Genomic DNA, 20844 nt, shown 5'->3' on the forward strand with positions numbered 1-20844 from the left:
GAAACATTGATGTAGCATGCATTCTCATTGGTGTGGCTATGAAAAAAATTGTCCTTTCAATTTTAGAAGATTAAAATAAAAAATAAAAACTGTATGTAAATTATGCAGCTTTTTGCCTATAACAATGTTGCGGTCCATAAAAGTATTCAAATATTTGGCATTACCTACCTGCATGTTATCGGTAGCATCGCCCAACATACCGCCAAAGGTAATAGCATTCGTCACCGTTGCCAGGTATATAAACAAAATGGCGGCAAGACATTGAAGATGCAAAGCATCATAGAAGTCACTCCAGTACCAAGGGGCTTTTCTTCTGATATCTTGTATCAGTCCACCAAATAGTCTGCATTCAAAAACAAACACAGCACGCGGAGAAGGTGCCTTAAAATAAAATTGCCTCTTTAGAACATTAATATATTTTTGTACACAGGACTTTGGCTTGGTTCCAAAGGTAGACATGCATATCATTTACATCTGAGACTACTTAAGAATTGCAAGGGATTCTGGATTCTGTATAGTATTTAAATCAGTTACTTGATTGCAGAATGTACTCAAACTATTCGAAATTTAATACAATAAACAATACACTCACAATTTTACCATCTAAATCGCCACCTTAAACTGTGATGATGATCAAAGTGACAAAACGTGTGTCCCGCAAACTTTGAAAAGAGTCCTATGACACTCAATGCAACTGGTTTCCGTGAGGCTGTTTTGTGTAAGTATTGTTTGGTTGCCTATGTGACATGCACTGCTACCCAAGATTACCATCTAGATCAAACTGTCGGGAGATTTCTGACCGTCAAATTTCCAATAGACGACTTTGTTCTATTTTGAAGTCTTTGCAAAGCTTGGAAGCTTGGAGGTATTATTTATAGGTTTTGTAGAGTGAGGCCCAGAAAACTTCTTTCCCTTTCATTATTCCTTTAGATTTGATTGGGCCACGGCTCTAAAATAACAAATTTAGTAGCCAGTCTGACTTTACGCCAGAATTTTTGTTTCACAAACCAACCACAGTTAAGAATCTTCTGAGCCTTTGTGAGGTTAAAATTGTTTTATAATAGGAGCCAATTTCGGGAAGAATCCAGAAAGGTAAATCCTAATCTCATGATTTGTTTGATTAAGGCTGCTTAAATGTTGTGTGTGTGTGTTTGTATGTGTTTCCTCTCCCTACTCTAACTTTCACATTCAATGCTAGCAGGTATAATTTGAGAATGCATTTTATATTATTTATGGTGTGCCTTTACGGATGTTTAATGGTTTACATACCTAATGCTGGCTGATTTGTATGTTAAACATATTGCTGTTCTTTGAAATTGTAGTAAAATGTATTAATACATATCTGTTGTATTGAATTTGTGAACACCAGCACAAATATGAGGAACTTATCGAAAGAAAAGAACAAAAGCACTAAGATTGGCACATAGCTGACTAGTTTGGGCACACGGCTCAAGCGTAACTTGTTAAATAAGTGCTAAGTATGCTGTGATTTGGAATACTTTCTCTCACAAGGTGTATTTTGGCAAATTATGCTGCAGAAGATTGCATTTTTTTTTGTGCAAATTCAAGGACATACTTACACGTCTTATGCTATATGTGGCTTTGACCTTACACTGTAACAACTGAGTCATATCTTTTTTAGCTTGAAGTATATTCTCTCCCGAGTTCTATTACATTCCTAAATTGTAATTTATTTTTGGGTCAAGTTTGTTATTTATCGTTCTTCTTTTCTCTTTTGATTGGTAGCTCAAAATACGACATGTACTTAGAAAATGTGAGATGTGGGAAGATGTACCATGGTGGAGTTGACTCTTATTTTATGAGAACCTGTGGTGGCAATTCTTTTGAAAGCATAAGATTCTAAGATGATAACTAAATAAAGAGCTAAAAATGTACTTTTTGGCAACAATCAGTGCTCCACATATAAGTGCACTAGTGAGATTTACTCTTAGTTCAGAGATGATGCTTGAATTAATCTCTTCTATTGGTACTGCCTCTGGGTTGCATCCCAGTCTATTTTATCTGCAAAGTGTGCCACTACAGAGAAGAATCAAGAATATTCAAAACAAACTTGGAGTCTTGGGTAAATTGACAGTGCAGTTTGAACTGCAAGACCATGTCGCTTTTACAGGAGAAAACAAGCCACCAAAGACAAGTTTTTTCCTATTAGTTAGGTACAACGTCAACTGTTGCGCACTTAAGCTTTGTGACTCACATCAGAACATATCCATCCAAATTATGATTACTCACGAAGAAGAACAAAAAGTGATGGCTGACATGCCTGTGTCCATCTTAACCTCTGGTAATTACTCAGGGCCACATTTCAGCCTACTATTTTTGCTCAGCATGCCACTACAGACAGCGACCAAACATATGAAAACCAGCCGTGGCTCCACTCCAAAAGAAACTTTACAACCTAAAATGCTTGTCCCCGTGACGAGTGATTTGGACATGATGGGCCTAGGAGTGAGGTGCAGCAAGCTACAGGATTCATCTCAGGCAGAGATTATTTCAAGCATTCCATCCACCCATTGTTGTTTTTCTCTGCGAGATGGGTGTGCCCAGACTTGGATCTCAGAATTCACAATGCCATGGGACTCAAGCTGCGCCTGATTGGTCACTTGATTGTAGTGGCACAGCGAACAAAAAAAACTATGGTATGGAATAAGCTCCAGAGGCTGAGATGAATACAAGCGTATAATCCATCATTTTTTTGCTTTTCTTTGTGTTTTATGTTCACTGTACACATCCTCTAAGCACAGATTTTGACTACAGGCAGTGGTTAACGTCTGATGGAAATACATGGGAACCATGGAACATAGACAACTTAAAACAGTACATTTGACTCCCTCCTGCTGTGGTTCACATTAAATGCACAAGCGCATCAAAGAATCTTAAACACACACTCTGTGGCCTGCATCTGGTTGACATGAACTGTATCCACTAATAAGGAACTGTGGTTGATAATTGTGCTTATTACAAGGGTACTCTTGATAAGGACCAATGCGTCAGCCTCATGGTTAATCTCTTCACCCAGATCCATGTGGCTATTGGCTTTGTTTCGGTATCTCTCACCCCTATCCCTTATTTTCCCTCATTGTGGTTCTTTTGGCAGAATAGGCAATATAGTGTGGCAAAAGAACCAGAGATTCGCTGCTTCTGATAAAGGTGGCCCGTTGTATTTTTGAAATTTCTATTCAGATATTTTATTTATTTATTTTTTAAATTGTAGAGCACACAATTACCCAAAGGTGTCCTGGTGTCAAGTTAAGGCATCTAAATTTGCGAGCCAAATACATATTATCCTACAGATGAATTGCGGCTGTTAAGTGTCTGATAATAATACTGAATGAAAAGGTATGTGTTTAGAGACATATGAACTTTAAGGTATTGAATTCAGTGTGTAACTCAATATACAGTTTATTCTACGCCTGTGCTATGATCACAGAAAAAGCACATCCTCTCAATCTTCTCCTCCGGAATTTAGGTACAGTTATAAAATAGGCAGAGGCAAAATTAAACAATCTAGAAGGGTTGTGTTTTTTGAACATATAAGAAATAGGTGGTATGACACGCTGGATAGAAAGCCTTGTGGCAAAAGCAGAGGGACTTAAAACCAGCATCTCTTTTATATAGGGAGACAATAAAGTTTCCAAGTTGAGTGGCGATGCTGTCAAATATCCGAATACCAGATATCAGTCTGGGGGACGCATTCGAAATTATAATATGTGCTTTAATGGAACTATGTGATGTGGTAACATAGGGTATTGAGTGATATATTTGGTGCAGTGCGATGTGCTATGGAGCCTTGTTATATGACATTGTACAGTGTGGCATTGTGTGGAGTAATGTGATATGGTGTGAAATGGTGGCTGAATTAGGCATCACGTTTTTTGTACTGTGGTATGTTCCAACACAATGTGGTATGGGGGGGTCTTATGGGTATGATAACATATGGTGTTACTTCGTTTACTATGGTGTAGGGGTATGTTAAAGTCTTGTTATAATATATGTCTATAGTCATCACACATTTAGGCATTGTTAGATGTGTTATTGTGCAACAGAATGTGGAGGATTGTGCTAAAGCAGAATGAGGTGATAGTTTGTGTGATGTTGTAAAGTGTGGAATGACATGAAACAATGTGCTATTATATTGTGCCAAATGATGTCAGCTCCTTTGATGTGGCTATTTCCTGCATAGCGACAAGTGGTGTGGCCTTAGTTGGTGTTGTAAGATTCGAAGTCATGTGGCAGAGTGGTGTTATATGGTATGAGTTGTTCTTGTATGTTTTGAATTATGTACTGGGCTGACATGCTGCAGTGATTTGTGGTGTTGCATCCTGTGTTGCACTGCAGTGCGGCATGGAGTGTTATCTTATGTTAAGGCATGTATGGGAGGTCTTAAACAATGGGATGCGTTTTTTATTAGGGTGATGCTATTAGGATGTTGTGGGTAATGAAGCAGTAGTGTGAGCTGTGATGAAGTAATATCTAGGTTTGATATGAGGCGGGGTACAATATGAAGAGGAGGTGGATTCTGTTCATTTAGAGCTGTGTGTTGATGTTTCCAGCACGAAGGGAGCGTTATTGGTATACTCCTTGCCTTTTGTGACTCGATCTCAATCTCAATGAACCTGTTGAACTTTGCTTCTACTTTGCTTCAAAGCTGACACTCAGTTAATTAAGAAGCTCATATCTCAGCCCTAATCACTCTCCTTACGCGTGTCTTATCTTTATCACATCCCAGCTGCTCGAAGCCTGCATTTCCCCCGCATCCACATTTGTGTGTGTGAAAAACCAGCATTAATCACCTTCCAGTCCGCTTGAGTTCTTCACTGACATGCTGTTGGCCATGGGGTAGTCTTTCGTCGGGATGATGTGTGTTTCCATTGCAATGAGCTTTAGATTCACGGTCCAACATCCATTTCCTATGACAATGAAACTGCATCTTAGAATTTCTTGAAAGACATTTATTTTTGTACAATATCGTGTTACATGACAAAGACATGATTTGCTGAAAACCTGCTGATTAATCAATACACTATTAGCAACTTGAGAAAGAAGCTACTTAATGCAATGTTTAACATTGGACGACCATGCAGTACATGATCTATGTTGTTCTTGGCACATACTATAACAAACATTTTTTGCAGATGCAAAATATTATTATGCTTCCACCATACATTTTTAAAAATATGCATTTTTAGGGGCGAGCGCAAAGTGCTCCGTCCCATGCTGTAATCTCTCTTTGAGCTTCTAACCACGCCCATATAACTTCAGTCACCTTCATTGGTTCGTGGGCTTGCCTTTTAAAATCTGCTTGTTTTCATTTGTGAAAGGCATGCATACGCCATACCTTTTCCGGTGTTTAGCCCACCTACACAGCACCAGTAAACTACTGAAACCATTCGAGGCTCGATGTTTTCTGCATGGTTTCCAGACTACTTTATATTTTTATTTTCCACGCAGCGAGATCACACTGGGGATTACATAGCGCAATCGCACTCGGTTTTTCAGTTTTCAGTTTCAGTGCGATCATGCTGCATTTTACATAGCGTGATCGCGCTGTGTTTTGTTTCTTGTAATTTGTGTGGCAAGAAAAGTCCGGTTAGGAGTTTACGACGCTAATAGCTCTAACTCGAGCAAATGCGAGACCCGTTGCATTGAAAATGCTTGTTTTGATTTGAGGCTTTCTATAAAGGGCAAAACATTTTTAAATATGTCAAGGCTAAATACAAAAGCCAGCTTCACACGCAAATTAAACAACTTCTTAAGTGAAGCTTTGTGTCATTTCACTTCTTCAGACACTCCCCATATTCAAATATATAAATATACAGTCAAATATTATTAGAGAGAAGTATCATATGCGCTGCATAAGAGAACAGCGGTGGGCATATTATACATTCACATATGAATAAAAGTAGAATAGATAGGTGTCAAAGGTGTTTTACCAATCCAAAGCTGTAATATTGTGCCTGAAATGGTAAAAGGCTTTTGCCATTTTTGAGCTCGACTTGGATAGCACTATGCTAATCCTATGTTTAAAAACTCTGCTTGAAAAACAAACATATGAGGTGAGCAGATTTAGGGCCTGATTCTAATGTTGGCGGGCGGCGGGAGCCGCCCGCCAAGCTACCGCTGCTGAATGACCGCACCGCGGTCAAAAGACCGCGGCGGCCATTTAGACATTTCCTCTGGGCCGGCGGGCGCTCTCCAAAAGAGCGCCCGCCGGCCCAGAGGAAATGCCCCTGCAACGAGGACGCCGGCTCAGAATTGAGCCGGCGGAGTTGCAGGGGTGCGACGGGTGCAGTTTGCACCCGTCGCGTATTTCAGTGTCTGCTTAGCAGACACTGAAATACTTTGCGGGGCCCTCTTACGGGGGCCCCTGCCGTGCCCATGCCATTGGCATGGGCACGGCAGGGGCCCCCAGGGGCCCCGCGGCACCCCCTACCGCCATCCTGTTCCTGGCGGGCGAACCGCCAGGAACAGGATGGCGGCAGGGGGTGTCAGAATCCCCCATGGCGGCGCGGCAAGCTGCGCCGCCATGGGGGATTCAAAGGGCAGCGGTAAACCGGCGGGAGACCGCTGGTTTGCCTCTTCTGACCGCGGCCGAAGCGCCGAGGTCAGAATGCCCTGCGGGGCACCGCCGGCCTGTCGGCGGTGCTCCCGCCGACCCTGGCCCCGGCGGTCTTAGACCGCCGGGGTCAGAATGACCCCCTTAGTGTTGGCGGTGTTGTAGAATGTTCCATATAAAGGAGCTCTCTCTGCCTAAAACCTTTTTGCATAATTACATACACACACACTACCCTTGATAATCCACAGATAATAAATGCTATATTTGGTCATTGTCCAACCACATGGAATGAATTATTATTTTAGTTAGCAAGAAGGGCCTATCAATTATAAGCAGTGTTTCCACATTCTGTTCCACAGAATAAACACTGAATATTAATTATGTGTTTGCAGATGGTTATGGTACCGAATGAACAATAGTGCCAGTAATGGTTAAGTGTGCCTTCACTTTCAGTGGTGCCAGAAATATTAAATGAAATACAGGATGAACAAGGAGCTTCACCAGCAGTTGATTTGGAAGTGAAACTCATAGGAATCATAGACGCCATTGCTGAGAAAGTTCTTGGTAATATTAAAGGTGATACACACTACTGGATGTTGTTACTCTACAAGATCAGAAAGAGGTGCAGTTGCCAAGAATAATATCTCAAGTCTATGCCTCAATGAGGAGAAATACTTTAGGGGTGTGACCACAAAAACCCCAAATAAACACTAGAGCAAAGAATGCTAAACTTCCAAAAGAAAGACAATCAGAACCCTCTCCGGAGGGGAGGATATGAATTTTCAGGGTGGATTTAAAAAGAAGCCATAGTTGTATTGTGATGATCAACAGCAGGAAGGATATAATCTTAGCGGTAAGTGAGAAATAAGAACTCCAGAGAGCTACCAATCGTCTGATGAGTGATATTCTTATTTTTCACAGGATCGTGGAAGATAAAGTAGAATCAAACAAAGGCGCCCGTTTTCCCCCAGGACCTTATAAGGGACAGCCTGCCAGCAGGGAAGAGGAGACAATTGAGAACCAGGGCCCTTGAAACCATATTTTCAGAAGAAATAGGTAGCTGCAGAAAGGAAACTAGATGCCTTACTGAAAGAGAGCTCTACTGAGAAATGCAGTGAAAATAACTATAGTTCACCAAAAGCTCAAACCCCGCCGGATAGAGGATAAGACTAATGGCTATGTACAAATAGAAATGCCTAATGTGCATTTAAATGAACCAGATTTCATTCATAAAGTTCAAATACAAACGGAAGGTGATTTTGAATGAACAATCTCAATGAATTTTTGGATCACTTAACTGATTTCTATATACCCTCTCCATACACAGTTTTCTCATCAATAATTTAATTGCAAATGGTGCAGTGATATTATCAATGATGTCGAAGAAGATGTCATGAGTGATGTAATATGTGGAATAATTAGCATTGAATGGTGAAAGTGGGAGTTATAGTTACCTTAGAGCACAAGTTATAGTTACATGAGATAATTATAACTATAACTGGTGAATTTCTATTTTTTAGTTTAAAACATTACATTGTTACTGAACATTTCACCTAACTATAATCTTAGTTTTTTCTGTGAATTTCGAGTTTTTTTTCCCGTAAAGTAATATTTTGTTACCATACTTTGGCCCATGCACTGACATAGGGTTGGCTAGAGGGCTTTGCAGCCTGCTTCCACCCCCACAGACAGTCAAGCCCACGAGGGGGGTTGACTACAGGGCAAAGTGGCCAACCACACTTGCAGGTAGCCACACTTTGCGTGGCCTTTGACTGTGCACAGAGGGGGTTGGCCAAACTGATTGGCCTGTGTCCAGGCCCTGTGGCCATCCCTCCTGCAGGCAGCCAACACCACGCTGCACACAGCCAACATAAATTCCACTGTCCACTAATTTGTCTCATACAAGGGCTATAAAAAAATCTTACCACTGACCCTAATTTGTAATACTTTGTAAAGCCTGAGAAATCCTACAGACCATTAATATTTGAAAGTATTGAGACATGAGGCATGTCTTTATTAATTTGCATGAAAAGTCAAATGGAATTTAGAAAACCTGTTCAATAATACTCAAGACAATCCAGTAATTATTATTAGAAGGCACAGGTTATACCGGAGAAAGAAAGTGCACTGTTTTTGTGAGAAACACAAATTCAAACCATGAAATCCTAGTCAGTATATTTCACTTGAGAAATCATGTAAAGAAACTGATGGTGAGCAATGCAGCTTGGAATTAAGAAATTATGTTTCTGACATCTTTAAAAGTTCCCAAGATGCAAGGCAACTAGAAATATTTAACAGCAATGACCGTTGCATGCCCCTGTAATTTGGGGAAGCACAAGATGGTTTTGAACCTTAGCTTGTAATAACATTTGCATACAATTGCTGACAAAGTGTTCAACTTATATTTCACCAACAAACAGACTGCGTCATTAATTAACATTAATTAGCAGAAACTATAGCAGCTAAATATAGCTTGGTTATTGGACAAAGTCTAGTAGCCCAAAGAACAACATTGATGAAAGACACGAAAGACCGACTTAAGTTGACTTCTGACTGTGGGTGCTTCTTATTTTATTAGCACTTCAGCCACTGTTGACAAAGGTGACTACCAACTGTTGCATGAGCAGCTATATAGTCTTGTGGGGACAGAGGCTCACAAAGACGATGGGGGTCTTGATGAAAGCATTCTTCAAAAAAACATCCACCAGGTTATAATTCAACAAGGTTTATCCAAGAAAGTTACATTATACTTAGGTACCTCCCAAGTCTCGGAGCTCTATCCTCTTGTCCTTAGTAACTACATGCAATCACTTTCTCTTGATTCCAGGACATCAACTTGAACATTAGTTTTATCATGATGTCACTCATCAGGTTTATTTATTTATTTTGTGGTTTAGTATAGCATGGACAAGAGCAGAGAGTGGCAGAGCACTTTCTAAAAGCAAAGGTAATACACAATAGGATGCATACAATATATAATGTTCCTACTGAGCAGATGTGTGTTAGAGGTACATAAATACATTTAGTGCCAGAACACTATTGGCATCAGTACTAAGGTACTATAATCTATACACATGAGACCTGATGGTTGCCTGCAAAAATAATTTTCAAAAATTGACTTGCAGCGGTGAGCGCGAGTAAAGGACTATGTACTTGAAAGTGTTAAGATGAAAGTATAAAGTATTTACATCTGGGAAAGAGTAGATCTGTTAACTCACACATCTGAAGGGCTTCAGGAGTGAGGAGAATTCAGAAGTCTATGGCCCGTCTAGGTGGAAGTAGCAGTGAAATAATAGGCTTTAAGTTCATTTGTGACTATCTCACATGATGTTATAAACAGGGTTGGACTGGGAACCTAAAGCAGCCCTGGCAAATTTTGTAAGACAAGCTCCCATAGGGTACATAGCGAGCAAGCCTGACCACTACAATGGGGCTTGGGGGGGATTCTTCCCCTAAAGAAATCTTAGAAAAAAATTGGCAAAATCGCTGCATTCTACAACACATTTTATATTACATATACAATTGTATAGTTAATCATGCCCTTACAGACAGCCAGGATATGGCAGTCTTTATTGGGGCTCTTCAATGATCCCTCACCGTCACTCTCTAACAGTGCCTCTCATCTCTCCATAGACCTTCTCTCACATATATTTCCTCTGTTTTAAAGCACCTTTCTTACCAGCATAGGGTGTTGGAGCACTTTACATCACACACACATACAGAGACAATGAATCATACATGTGCAAATCAGTGTATAGAAAATGTTATATATAAGACAAAGGGGATTACAAGGTGTAGGGTTCACATGTCATTCATACTGGTAGGCAATTTTAAGAGTGCTTAGTCTGGGAAAGCATAAACTCAGGATTCAGAATGTAACAAAGTGTTCAAGGTTAACTTTACTCATGACAATGTATTTTTTGGCAAAATTAGTATAATCACAGACTGGGAAAAAACATAACTTTCTAACGTGTACCATGCAGTTTGCATGAAGCTCTTTGAAGGCAGTTCATAGCTCACTGTGCTAAATTATGACTGTAACTTATGAAATGCACAGTAACAAAAGGATCTCTATAACAAAAGCAGTATCCCACTGAGCTATGCACATAAAATACTGTTCTGTAATCTGCATAGTACACGTTCTTTGCAGCAGGCATATTAACTCTCTGTGCTGCCTTAGAAGTGTCAAAAGTTCCACTAGGCAAACCTCTGAACTCTCTCCAGCAGGTACATTAATCACCAGAGTTATCTTGGCACTTTACATTTGTTGCCTGAAAACTGTTGGATTTACAAGGAACTCTTCAGTGATTTTAAAACTGCTGCACTGCTACAAAACTGCCCCCGACAGACAAAAGCAGCCCCCTACACTTTCAGGCTCCCGGGGAAACACCGGATGCCCAGTACGCACAGTCCAGCCTTGGTTTTGAAGCTGATAACCAGTGGATTTGAGTTCCAAATGCTGCAGCTGTTTCCCGAGAAAGATTGTTTGACTGTTTTAAATCTCATAAAAGCTAAAGTTTTCAGAAGGAGAGTTCCAGTACTTATAGTTGTTGCTGACGTTCTGAGAGGAGGGTGGTCAATATTTTCTTGAATCTTTGCATGTACCATTATGAGTATAGGAACACAATATTGTGGTAAACAATATTTTGACACTATATTTTTGTCAATGATATTGTTTACCATAATATTGTGGCCTTGACCCCACACATAGACATCTGTAAAGTAACTTCATAAATGTTGAGTCTCAATATTGCACAAGACCCCATGTACTCAACACCTCCATAATGTACTTTATATTGAGAATAGGGGCAAAAATAATTATAATATTTGTGGTGTACTAGACATGAACCAGGGAGGGATCAGAGATTGTCCAACAGGGAGTCTCTTACATGTCTTTATATCCCCTGTAAAGAAACTTGCACATTCATTAAGGTTCCACTCAATTACAATTTCTACACAATACATTTCGACCTGTGACAGACATGCTGGAGTCTTCATCAGGACACAAGTCTGGAAATCGAGGTACCTGGATAAAAAGGGTGTAAGGGGGTGAACGTTCATAATATATGGTGCATTCATGTAAGAATTACGCTATGGTTAGTATGTTGTGAGACTGCATACCTGAATACAAGTGTGAAATACTGGTTAGCTGGGGCATTATCATGTCTGTTGGCAACACAAACACAGTTCCCATATGAAGAAAACTTATTATGATAAAATAGTTCAAGGTTCTGACCTAACTGGATCAGTCAGTTCATGAAAAGTTGAATTGCTGTGCCTGTTCACTATAACAGGTAATACAAATTCCTGTGAATTCAATAAAAAGGTTTCTAAAAAGTCATGTGAAATATCAGTCAGTACCATTGCTATGGGGGTGGCTGCTGTTGTCGAGTACAGCACAGATCTCAAAGGAAGGACTCTTCATCATGCTGACGTGCAACTAACTGCTTTGTCTTGACCAGCAACAGTGTTTATAGTATAAAAACCACGAGTTAGGATGCTTTGCATTATTTATCTGACATCATCCTCATTGTGCTGGATCTGGTGTTTGAGTTGTGCAGCTTGAGGTCATCACATTTGTTTGCTTGAGTCAGGATGACATCACAATGATGTTGGAGGGCTGTGAGGGTTGCTGAGCCTCGTAGTCCCTCATTGTGAGATTAGAACTCATTGCTTTAATGCCGGGGTTTGAATCAATATATATATATATATATATATATATATATATATATATATATATATATATATATATTATCTATATTATCTAGAGATCACTTTATATATATAGAGAGACCACTTTTGTCAATGTGTGTGTATGGTTTCCCTGGGTGCTGCGATTGGCCCCCAGGAAAACCATACCCACATATAAAAGTGATCTATATATATATATATACATTCACCACCAGTTCTCTTGCAGTTGCAGCTTGCGTCTTCAAAGCAATGCACATACTTCAACTGACACGTTTCAACTGTAGCTTTTAGGCAGCAATAAAAAAGTCAAGTAACTCTTCTGATTATGTTTCTGCTACAAAAGGATATGACTTTTGTCTAGTGGCAGTTTTGATGCCATAAAGTAGCGCAGAAGGTTTATCTGTATTTTATGTAAATAGCTGGGTGGATTAGTAAAGCCTGCGCTATAATTCAAATGAAATGTATGTGTGAGGGGGGCTTTGGAGGGATTAAGGGCACCTTTGCTGGGTGGTAGTGAGGGAATCCAAAGAGGAGGTCATGGGAGTGGGAGCACCAATAATGATTGTTGGACTGGGTGCCAGAGGCGCTAAAGACTGTGACGAGTAGTATGTGACAAGGTGACGTAATAGTGTGTCTTTTTCGTTTTTTTGAGTGTCTTGAGAGAACGTGCTGATTGAGGGAAGAAGCAAAGGTAAGGTGACTGACCTTTACTGTTGCACGCAACACACACACACTCACCAGCAATTTTGCAACTGTCTAAGTAGGCTAGTGTTTTAGAGCGAGAGTTCAGCCAGTAGCAGAGATGGAGTCTTGTTGCATGACTGCTGCTCAAGCCCTAACTCAGTTTATAGAGGACAGCTCTGACGTAGGATCAGAGACTGAGACAGCAGATACTAAGACAGCATCTGAGGGATAAGACAATGGCTCAGACTCTGGAAGTGAGTTTTCCGACAACTCCTCTTCCAGTGATTCTGAGAGAGGTGATGAGGACAGTCTTGCTGTCCCTTTGCAAGCACAGTCTGTGCAGCGGGACAATAGCGGGTTAACCCAACCCAGAGAGGAGGTGCATGTGGTGGCAAGCAGAGAGAGTGCTCTCTTGGGAGCTCCCCAATTTAGTTCAGCCCAAAATTCCACTGCCCAAATTGTATTGTGGAGACATAAAAATTATCGATCACAAAAAAACCTGTTTTTGTTAGGCAGGCACCTGCATTTTTGGTCCCGGGGTAGGCAGCCATATAGGGAAACCTACCAGACCAAAACATTTCTGGAAACTAGACACCTGGGTGAGTCCACAGAGGTGTGACTTGTGTGGATTACCCAAAGTTTTCTTACCCAGAATACCCTGCAAACGTGAAATGTTGAATAAAAACTCTATTTTTTCATGCATTTCTGTCCCACAAACTACAGGAATATGCTGGGATCCACATAATTTCTACCACCCAGTGTTTCCCCACCTGTCCTGATAGAAACGGTACCCCACTTGTATGCCTGCATCAGGAATGGATTACCCCAGGGTAAACAGTTGCCCTCATGTAAGGACTAACATTGCCCGTTGTGTGATCCACTCCTCACACGGGCACTAGGCCTACCTACACAAGTGAGGTACCCTTTTTATCTGGAGACTTGGGGGAATGCTTGGTGGAAGGAAATGTGTCGCTCCTCTAAGATTCCAGAACTTTCTATCACTGAAATGTGAGGAAAGAGTGTTTTTTTGGCCACATTTTGAGGTTTGCAAAGGATTCTGGATAACAGACCCTGGTGAGAGTGCCACAAGTTACCCCATCGTGGGTTCCCCTTGGTGTCTAGTTTTCAGAAATGCACAGGTTTGGTAGGTTTTCCTAGGTGCCAGCTGAGCTAGAGACCAAAATTCACAGCTAGGCACTTTCCAAAAAACACGTCAGTGGTCAATGTAAAAATGTGATGTGTCCATGTTATGTTTTGGGGTGTTTCCTGTCGCGGGCACTAGGCCTACCAACACAAGTGAGGTACCATTTTTATCAGGAGACTTGGAGGAGTGCTGGGTGGAAGGACATTTGTGGCTCCTTTGAGATTCCAGAACTTTGCAGCACCGAAATCTGAGGGAATAATGTTTTTTGACAAATTTTGAGGTTTGCAAAGGATGCTGGGTAACAGAACCTGATGAGAGATCCACAAGTCACCCCATTCTGAATTCCCCAAGGTGTCTAGTTTCCAAAACTATATAGGTTTGCTAGGTTTTCTTAGGTGCCGGCTGAGCTAGAGGCCAAAATCCACAGCTAGGCAATTTGCAAAAAACTGTTCAGTTTTCTTTGGGAAAATGTGATGTGTCCACATTGTGTTTTGGGGCATTTCCTGTTGCGGGCACCAGGCCTACCCAAAGTTAGGTACATTTTTATCAGGAGATCTGGGGGAATGCTGGGTGGAAGTAAGTTTGTGGCTCCTTTCATATTCCGGAACTTTGCAGCACCGAAATCTGAGGGAAAAGTGTTTTTTTTTATTTTATTTTTTTACAAATTTGGAGGTTTGCAAAGGATTCTGGGTAACAACCTGGTGAGAGCCCCACAAGTCACCCCATCCTGGATTCCCCTAGGTATCTAGTTTTGGGAAATGCACAGATTTGGTAGGCTTCCTTGGATGCTGGCTGAGCTAGAGGCCAAAATCCACAGCTAGGCACTTTCCAAGTGGTGATAAAGAACTGAATGTGTGCAATAAATAGGTGCACCTTTCATATGTAATATAGTCCCTTATGCATTCCAATGGAATAACTTCCTGGAAGGTGGAATGATACCCCAAACTGCTACCAGCGTGAGGTGAGAGGGAAGGTCTCTAGGTGGAGTTAAAGACCCTATCTATGTATATTTTAAGACTTTGTAACAAGACATCTTGCAGACAGCTCCACCATCAAGCCTAAACACTTACACCGATTTCAATTAAAGTAAATGAGGCAATGTAGAGTAACTGCCAGGCTATCTGCTGGGTGAAAATGTTCAACCCCTCCTGCTCGCATCTGGATTTCAAAGTAAAATTCCTCGATGAGACACTGCAGGGTTATAGGAGGTGTGGAAATTCTAATGGACAGCTCTGCTCTGTACGCAGTGGTGTATCTATCAACAGTGCAGTAAGTGCAGGTCACAAGGGTGAGAGGCGCTCACTGCACCCCTGTTATGGCTACATTCCTGGTCCCAACTGGGGTAAGCGGGACCGTTCTCCTTTGCTGGCTGAGGGCCTATGGCACCCTTGCTATGCTACTATCGGTGCAGTAAGTTTGTACCCCTATACTTACAGTGGAGATGCCTTACATTGATCCACAAGACCCTGATTCGTTACAGAATTTTCAAGAAATCTACAATGAATCTGAATGGGAATTATATCATAATCACTGGTCATACTCAATATCTGGCATTGTTAGTGTTGCTCAAAGATGGAAGCTGCTTGGTTGACTTCTTCGCTCCATGTTGTGAATATTTTTGGATTAATAATATAAAAATTAAATATGTGTGGATACCTCTTCTGTGGAGAAGGCACAAACTTTGGTGGCTGGATCCGTACAGTGGGGTCCAGTTTTCCAGGCGGCAACACGGTCAGCTCATCGAGAAACTCATCAATTCCTTCAATCAGTTCACTTGTGTTCAGAGCCTTGCGGGCCACATTTTGAAATATCTAAAAGAAAGAGAAAAATACTCTCTTTTAATGCGTTACAAAACAATATTTCTTATCTATGTTCTAGTCTGATATTTCTGCACATGGAACTAAAAGAAAAATGCAAGTATATTACTTTAAGTGAATCTCAGACTGTAAATATGTTTCAGTCTGTGCCTATATGTCTGTAAGAGTTTCTGTGTTTCTGTGAGAAGGCATGAGTAGCAAGGTGTTTATGTTGGTGTATATGAGTGTCTTTGTGAGCCACTTTTTACCAGTGTTGTGTTTATATACATGTATTGTCTCAGCAGCATCATTCTCAGTGCCCTGGGTGTGAGATTCTGCTCACAGTGCCTACACTTTGAACTTACACTAGCTGCACTATACGTGTGACCTTTCTCGTGGCAGTGTGAGCTGATCCCAGCATTGGCATCACACTCTAGGCTACTTTGTGGTAAAATGTTTCCAATGTTGACCCCACAGGGATTCAGCCTAACTTTTTATCTCTGAAACCAATGGTTTCCAAGACAAGAATTGTAGGTGCTTACCTAGCAATGTGCGGCAGTAGTGTCACCTGCATTCTTGGTTGAACACCTGCACACACGTGAGCTGCAGACATGCAGTGCATGATCTGCCATCACTGTGGTATGAAGCAGTACTCATCTTCTTGTGTCATGGAGAACGATAGCATGATTGGCATTTCCACTCATCCAAGTGTCTGGTTCATTTTCCATACAGCGCAAGAGTGAGAGCCGGAGGGGGCACAGCTCACATCGTAGCACAAGTAAAGTGAGACGCCAGCTCTACAGTTGCCTTCTGACCTTTGCCTTGCGGACCACGTCTGAGTGACAGAAATCAACATCACTGCTATGTTGGAAGACTGCAACAAGGATGGGAAGAACCGGTGTGGCACCTAGGGCGGAAAAATGTTTCTTTGCTCCCAAAATATGTGTTAGTGTCTGTTGTTGGTGTAGATTGGGCAACCTCATGGACTGGGAAGGGGCTGAAGCTCAGCACAGTCAGTGAGATTCGGGGAGTGTGATTCTTAAATTTCCCACTTACAAACATATAGGGTTGCAGGATGGAGGGGTAAGAGGACCAATGTTTGGGTTGGGTTGTTTTTATGAGGAACAGGAGCAGTACTGGTTTGCATTATGTGAGCATCTTTCTAAAGTGGCACACTGGGGGGAAAAGATTGGGTTGGATTGCTACCACAAGCGATTGCTTCTGGTTAGATTATTTGCAAGCATTCATCCCATCACCTTTTGGGTGTTTGATTGCCAGTAGTATGCCTGGAAAATTGAGACTGGCACTGCTTTCCAAGCCTATTATTGTAAATGTTTGTGGATTCCAAGAAGTAGTAAATTTGCATGCATTAAAGGAGTACTTCTATAAGTACAGATTTACTACTTTTTTGGTAATATGGTCACTATATATATATATATATATATATATTTAAACTCCCAATTCTAAAACAAACAAATTAAAACTTCTTAGTGAAAAGAGAACAATGAGAAAAACGTACACAGACATAGCAGACTAGACTCAGAGCCCCCAGGCTCAAATATCAAAACCAGGAATGAATTTGAGGGGTGTTTCACCCTAAACACCCCACTGAAGCTACACCCCTGACCGCCTCACCTGGACTTAGTAGTTCTCCCAGGAAAATCATGACTATGGTCATATACATCACAACGTACTGGAGTCCCTGCCCTGAGATCTCTCATTTTACGTGTTTTTTCACTGCACTCACTCTTTTTCATCTCTGGAACAAGATGTCTTGATGATTGAGTATTCAAACTGATGCATGTGGGCAGGGCTCCATGTTTCAAGTCCTTGCCTTTTACAGACCATTTTATCAAATGACTGATGGCCCCATGTACTATCCTTAGTCGCAAACAGAAGAAGACGCACAGGCAACTTAATAGGACTGGCAAAGCAGAGCAGAGCCAGGGGTCTGGCTTGGCTTCAAGAGTTCGTGGATGGGCAGAGTCATGAAAAGTGTTTGCCATGCATTTTGAACAACAAACATGATGTAAATATTTGATACAATCTCCTACAAAATTCTGACAAGTGTATTCTTTTAAAATGTGGAAGCATTTCAACTTGGTACATCAGATTTTATAGCCATATAGACAGACATTTAGTAAAAGTGTTTATAAGAACGTCCCTCAAAAACAATGCCATTAGAGAACAAAGAGGCAAGTCAGAAGTCCTGTAAATCATAAACATGGCCTAGATATTATTATAGATAAGTGGGATTACAGTCTATTAAATCAGATGTAAGAGGTGCTTGTACAGCGCACATCCTGAACTCAAGTATTTAAAAGTGTGGTCATATGTGATAATAAAGAAAAAGGAGGGACTGTGAAGTAAATTATTTGCTTAGGATCATACAATTTGGACAATCAAAGAAGCGGTATTAATACCAAGTTATTTGGTTTCACTTTTTGAAAGACGGCCATCATGTGGATATTTCTCTCTCTCTCTCTCTCTCTCTCTCTCTCTCTCTCTCTCTCGTTTAAATAAAAGGTCACAGTTTTGCATCCCATTCTTGGCTCCCATTCTTGGTGAAAAGCAGCACAGAGATAGCTGACCCGACTCAGGGCCCCCAGACCCAACTATCAAGCCCAGGATTTATTTATTTGAGGGGTATAATACACTTGGGAAGGAGGGAATTAAAAGGACTTTTTGATGTGCACAGGGCTGTCACAGTCACAGACAGTCTCACGCGGCAGAAGTGCTGGGAGGAGAGGGATACTCGTGGCAATGAATCAGGTTTGGATGATGCAGGACTGCCTTTGCTAAAACCTAGGCATATTTTGTGAGCCAGCAAGAGGCTAGCAAAGGGCACGGGTGTTTTTTTACTTGGCAGGTCTTTCTAGGTTGTCACTCTAATACTAAACAAATGTGCGGCTTTCCCCTATAACAATCATAACAATTATAACAATGCATAAAAGAACTAAGGTAACTTTACACCATCCCTCAAATATAAGGGACCTGAGTTATAGAGTGAGAGGCCCAGGATAACACAGTTAAGTCACATGGAGGTGCAAGGATTTAAAGAACATATATTTATCCTGAGAATGATAGCTTAGGGCCTGATTTAGAGTCTGGTGGACAAGGCTATTATGAGATTGTAATATGACAGATGGGATATCCGTCAAACTTGTGACGGAGTAACCCCCTCCACCAAACTCTAAATCATGCCTTAGTCACCAGAGAACATGTCTGCTGTGGTTCTTCTCACATTCCACTCAGTGATAAAATCAAAAGAAATAAAAAAAATTGTGAATATATAGTGTGGAAATGGGACACTCAAACTGTGACCATTATTCTTTCAGCACAGTTTTTGTAAACGTGCTGCCTTTCTTTCCACAATGTTCATGCTGGTAACAGTCTTTCTGGTCAATATATCCCTTTATTTTTCTTACAATACTATTTCTGACTTGGTCACATAAAATGACACTCTTGAGCACATCAACATCTATAGCATGATTGTTTATTGAATGGACAGCTCTTCCCTGAAACATGAACAGATCTGCAGGTCAGGAGTTTGAATCCCTGCATTGCCGACTCAGCCTTCGGTCCTTCCAAGCTAGGTAGATGGCATACCATCAGCTAGGGTAACATTAACACCTCCTATTTAACACATCCAAAAATGTAATATAATAAACAAGGTTATTTTGCCAGTGCTCTTAAATATTGATAAACCTATTGTTTTATTATTTGAATCAACAATATAGCCAGTGTTTGTATTTGAACAAATGTTATTTCACCCTGTTTAACTATACCCTGTTGAAAATAAAATTTCTTGTGGGAGGAACATCAGGCATCTGCTGAAGTGGGCTTTAAGCTACATTTAATTATGATCATTGTTAAATGGCCGCATGTGTTTAAAATGAACCAGTCTCGATAACATCTATAAGATGTTTCTGAGGGGTGATCTCACTTACACCCTAACCCCCATAGAAATACTGCAGGCAATTAGCTGTGTTGAATGTTACTGTAAGGAAATGGCTCCCTGTTGCAGTTACCCCCCACATTTTGCCTGATACTGATGCTGACTTGACTGAGGAGTGTGGTGGGACCCTGCTAACCAGGCCCCAGCACCAGTGTTCTTTCACCTAAAATGTACCATTGTTTCCACAATTAGCACACCCCTGGCACACAGATAAGTCCCTTGTAAAAGGTACCAATGGTACCAAGGGCCCTGTTACCAGGGAAGGTCCCTAAGGGCTGCAGCATATGTTGTGCCACCCTAAGGGACCCCTCACCTAACACATGCACACTGCCATTGCAGATTGTGTGTGTTGGTGGGGAGAAAAAGGCAACGTCGACATGGCATCCCCCTCAGGATGCCATGCACACAAAATGCTGCCTGTGGCATAGGTAAGTCACCCATCTAGCAAGCCCTACAGCCCTAAGGCAGGGTGCACTATACCACAGGTGATGGCATAGCTGCATGAGCAATATGCCCCTACAGTGTCTAAGTCTATTCTTAGACATTGTAAGTACAGTTGTGGCCATATTAAGTATATGGTCTGGGAGTTTGTCAAAAACGAACTCCACAGCTCCATAATGGCTACACTGAATACTGGGAAGTTTGGTATCAAACTTCTCAGAATAATAAACCCACACAGATGCCAGTGTTGGATTTATTAAAAAATGCACACAGAGGGCATCTTAGAGATGCCGCCTGTATTTTACCCAATTGTTCAGTGCAGGACTGACTGGTCTGTGCCAGCCTACTGCTGAGAGACGAGTTTCTGACCCAATGTGGTGAGGGCCTTTGTGCCCTCTGAGGCCAGAAACAAGGCCTGCTCTGGGTGGAGGTGCTTCACATCTCCCCCCTGCAGGACCTGTAACACCTAGCAGTGAGCCTCAAAGGCTCAGGGTTTGTGTTACAATGCCCCAGGGCACTCCAGCTAGTGGAGATGCCCCCCCCCCTGGACACAGCC

At 41.4% G+C, this 20844-nt stretch overlaps 1 protein-coding gene across 1 annotated transcript in view; it reads right to left on the minus strand.

Moving 5' to 3' along the window:
* Positions 1 to 20844, minus strand: part of SLC4A9 (solute carrier family 4 member 9) — a 369779-nt gene that overhangs the window by 239009 nt on the left and 109926 nt on the right. Inside the window, exons 7-9 of the mRNA XM_069199298.1 lie at positions 15750 to 15904; positions 4812 to 4928; positions 169 to 343 (exon numbers count right to left, since the gene is read on the minus strand). Coding sequence (XP_069055399.1) covers positions 169 to 343; positions 4812 to 4928; positions 15750 to 15904 — 447 coding nt within the window. The remainder of the gene's footprint in view (positions 1 to 168; positions 344 to 4811; positions 4929 to 15749; positions 15905 to 20844) is intronic.

The sequence above is a fragment of the Pleurodeles waltl genome, chromosome 7, assembly GCF_031143425.1.
Source record: "Pleurodeles waltl isolate 20211129_DDA chromosome 7, aPleWal1.hap1.20221129, whole genome shotgun sequence".
Lineage (NCBI taxonomy): Eukaryota > Metazoa > Chordata > Amphibia > Caudata > Salamandridae > Pleurodeles > Pleurodeles waltl.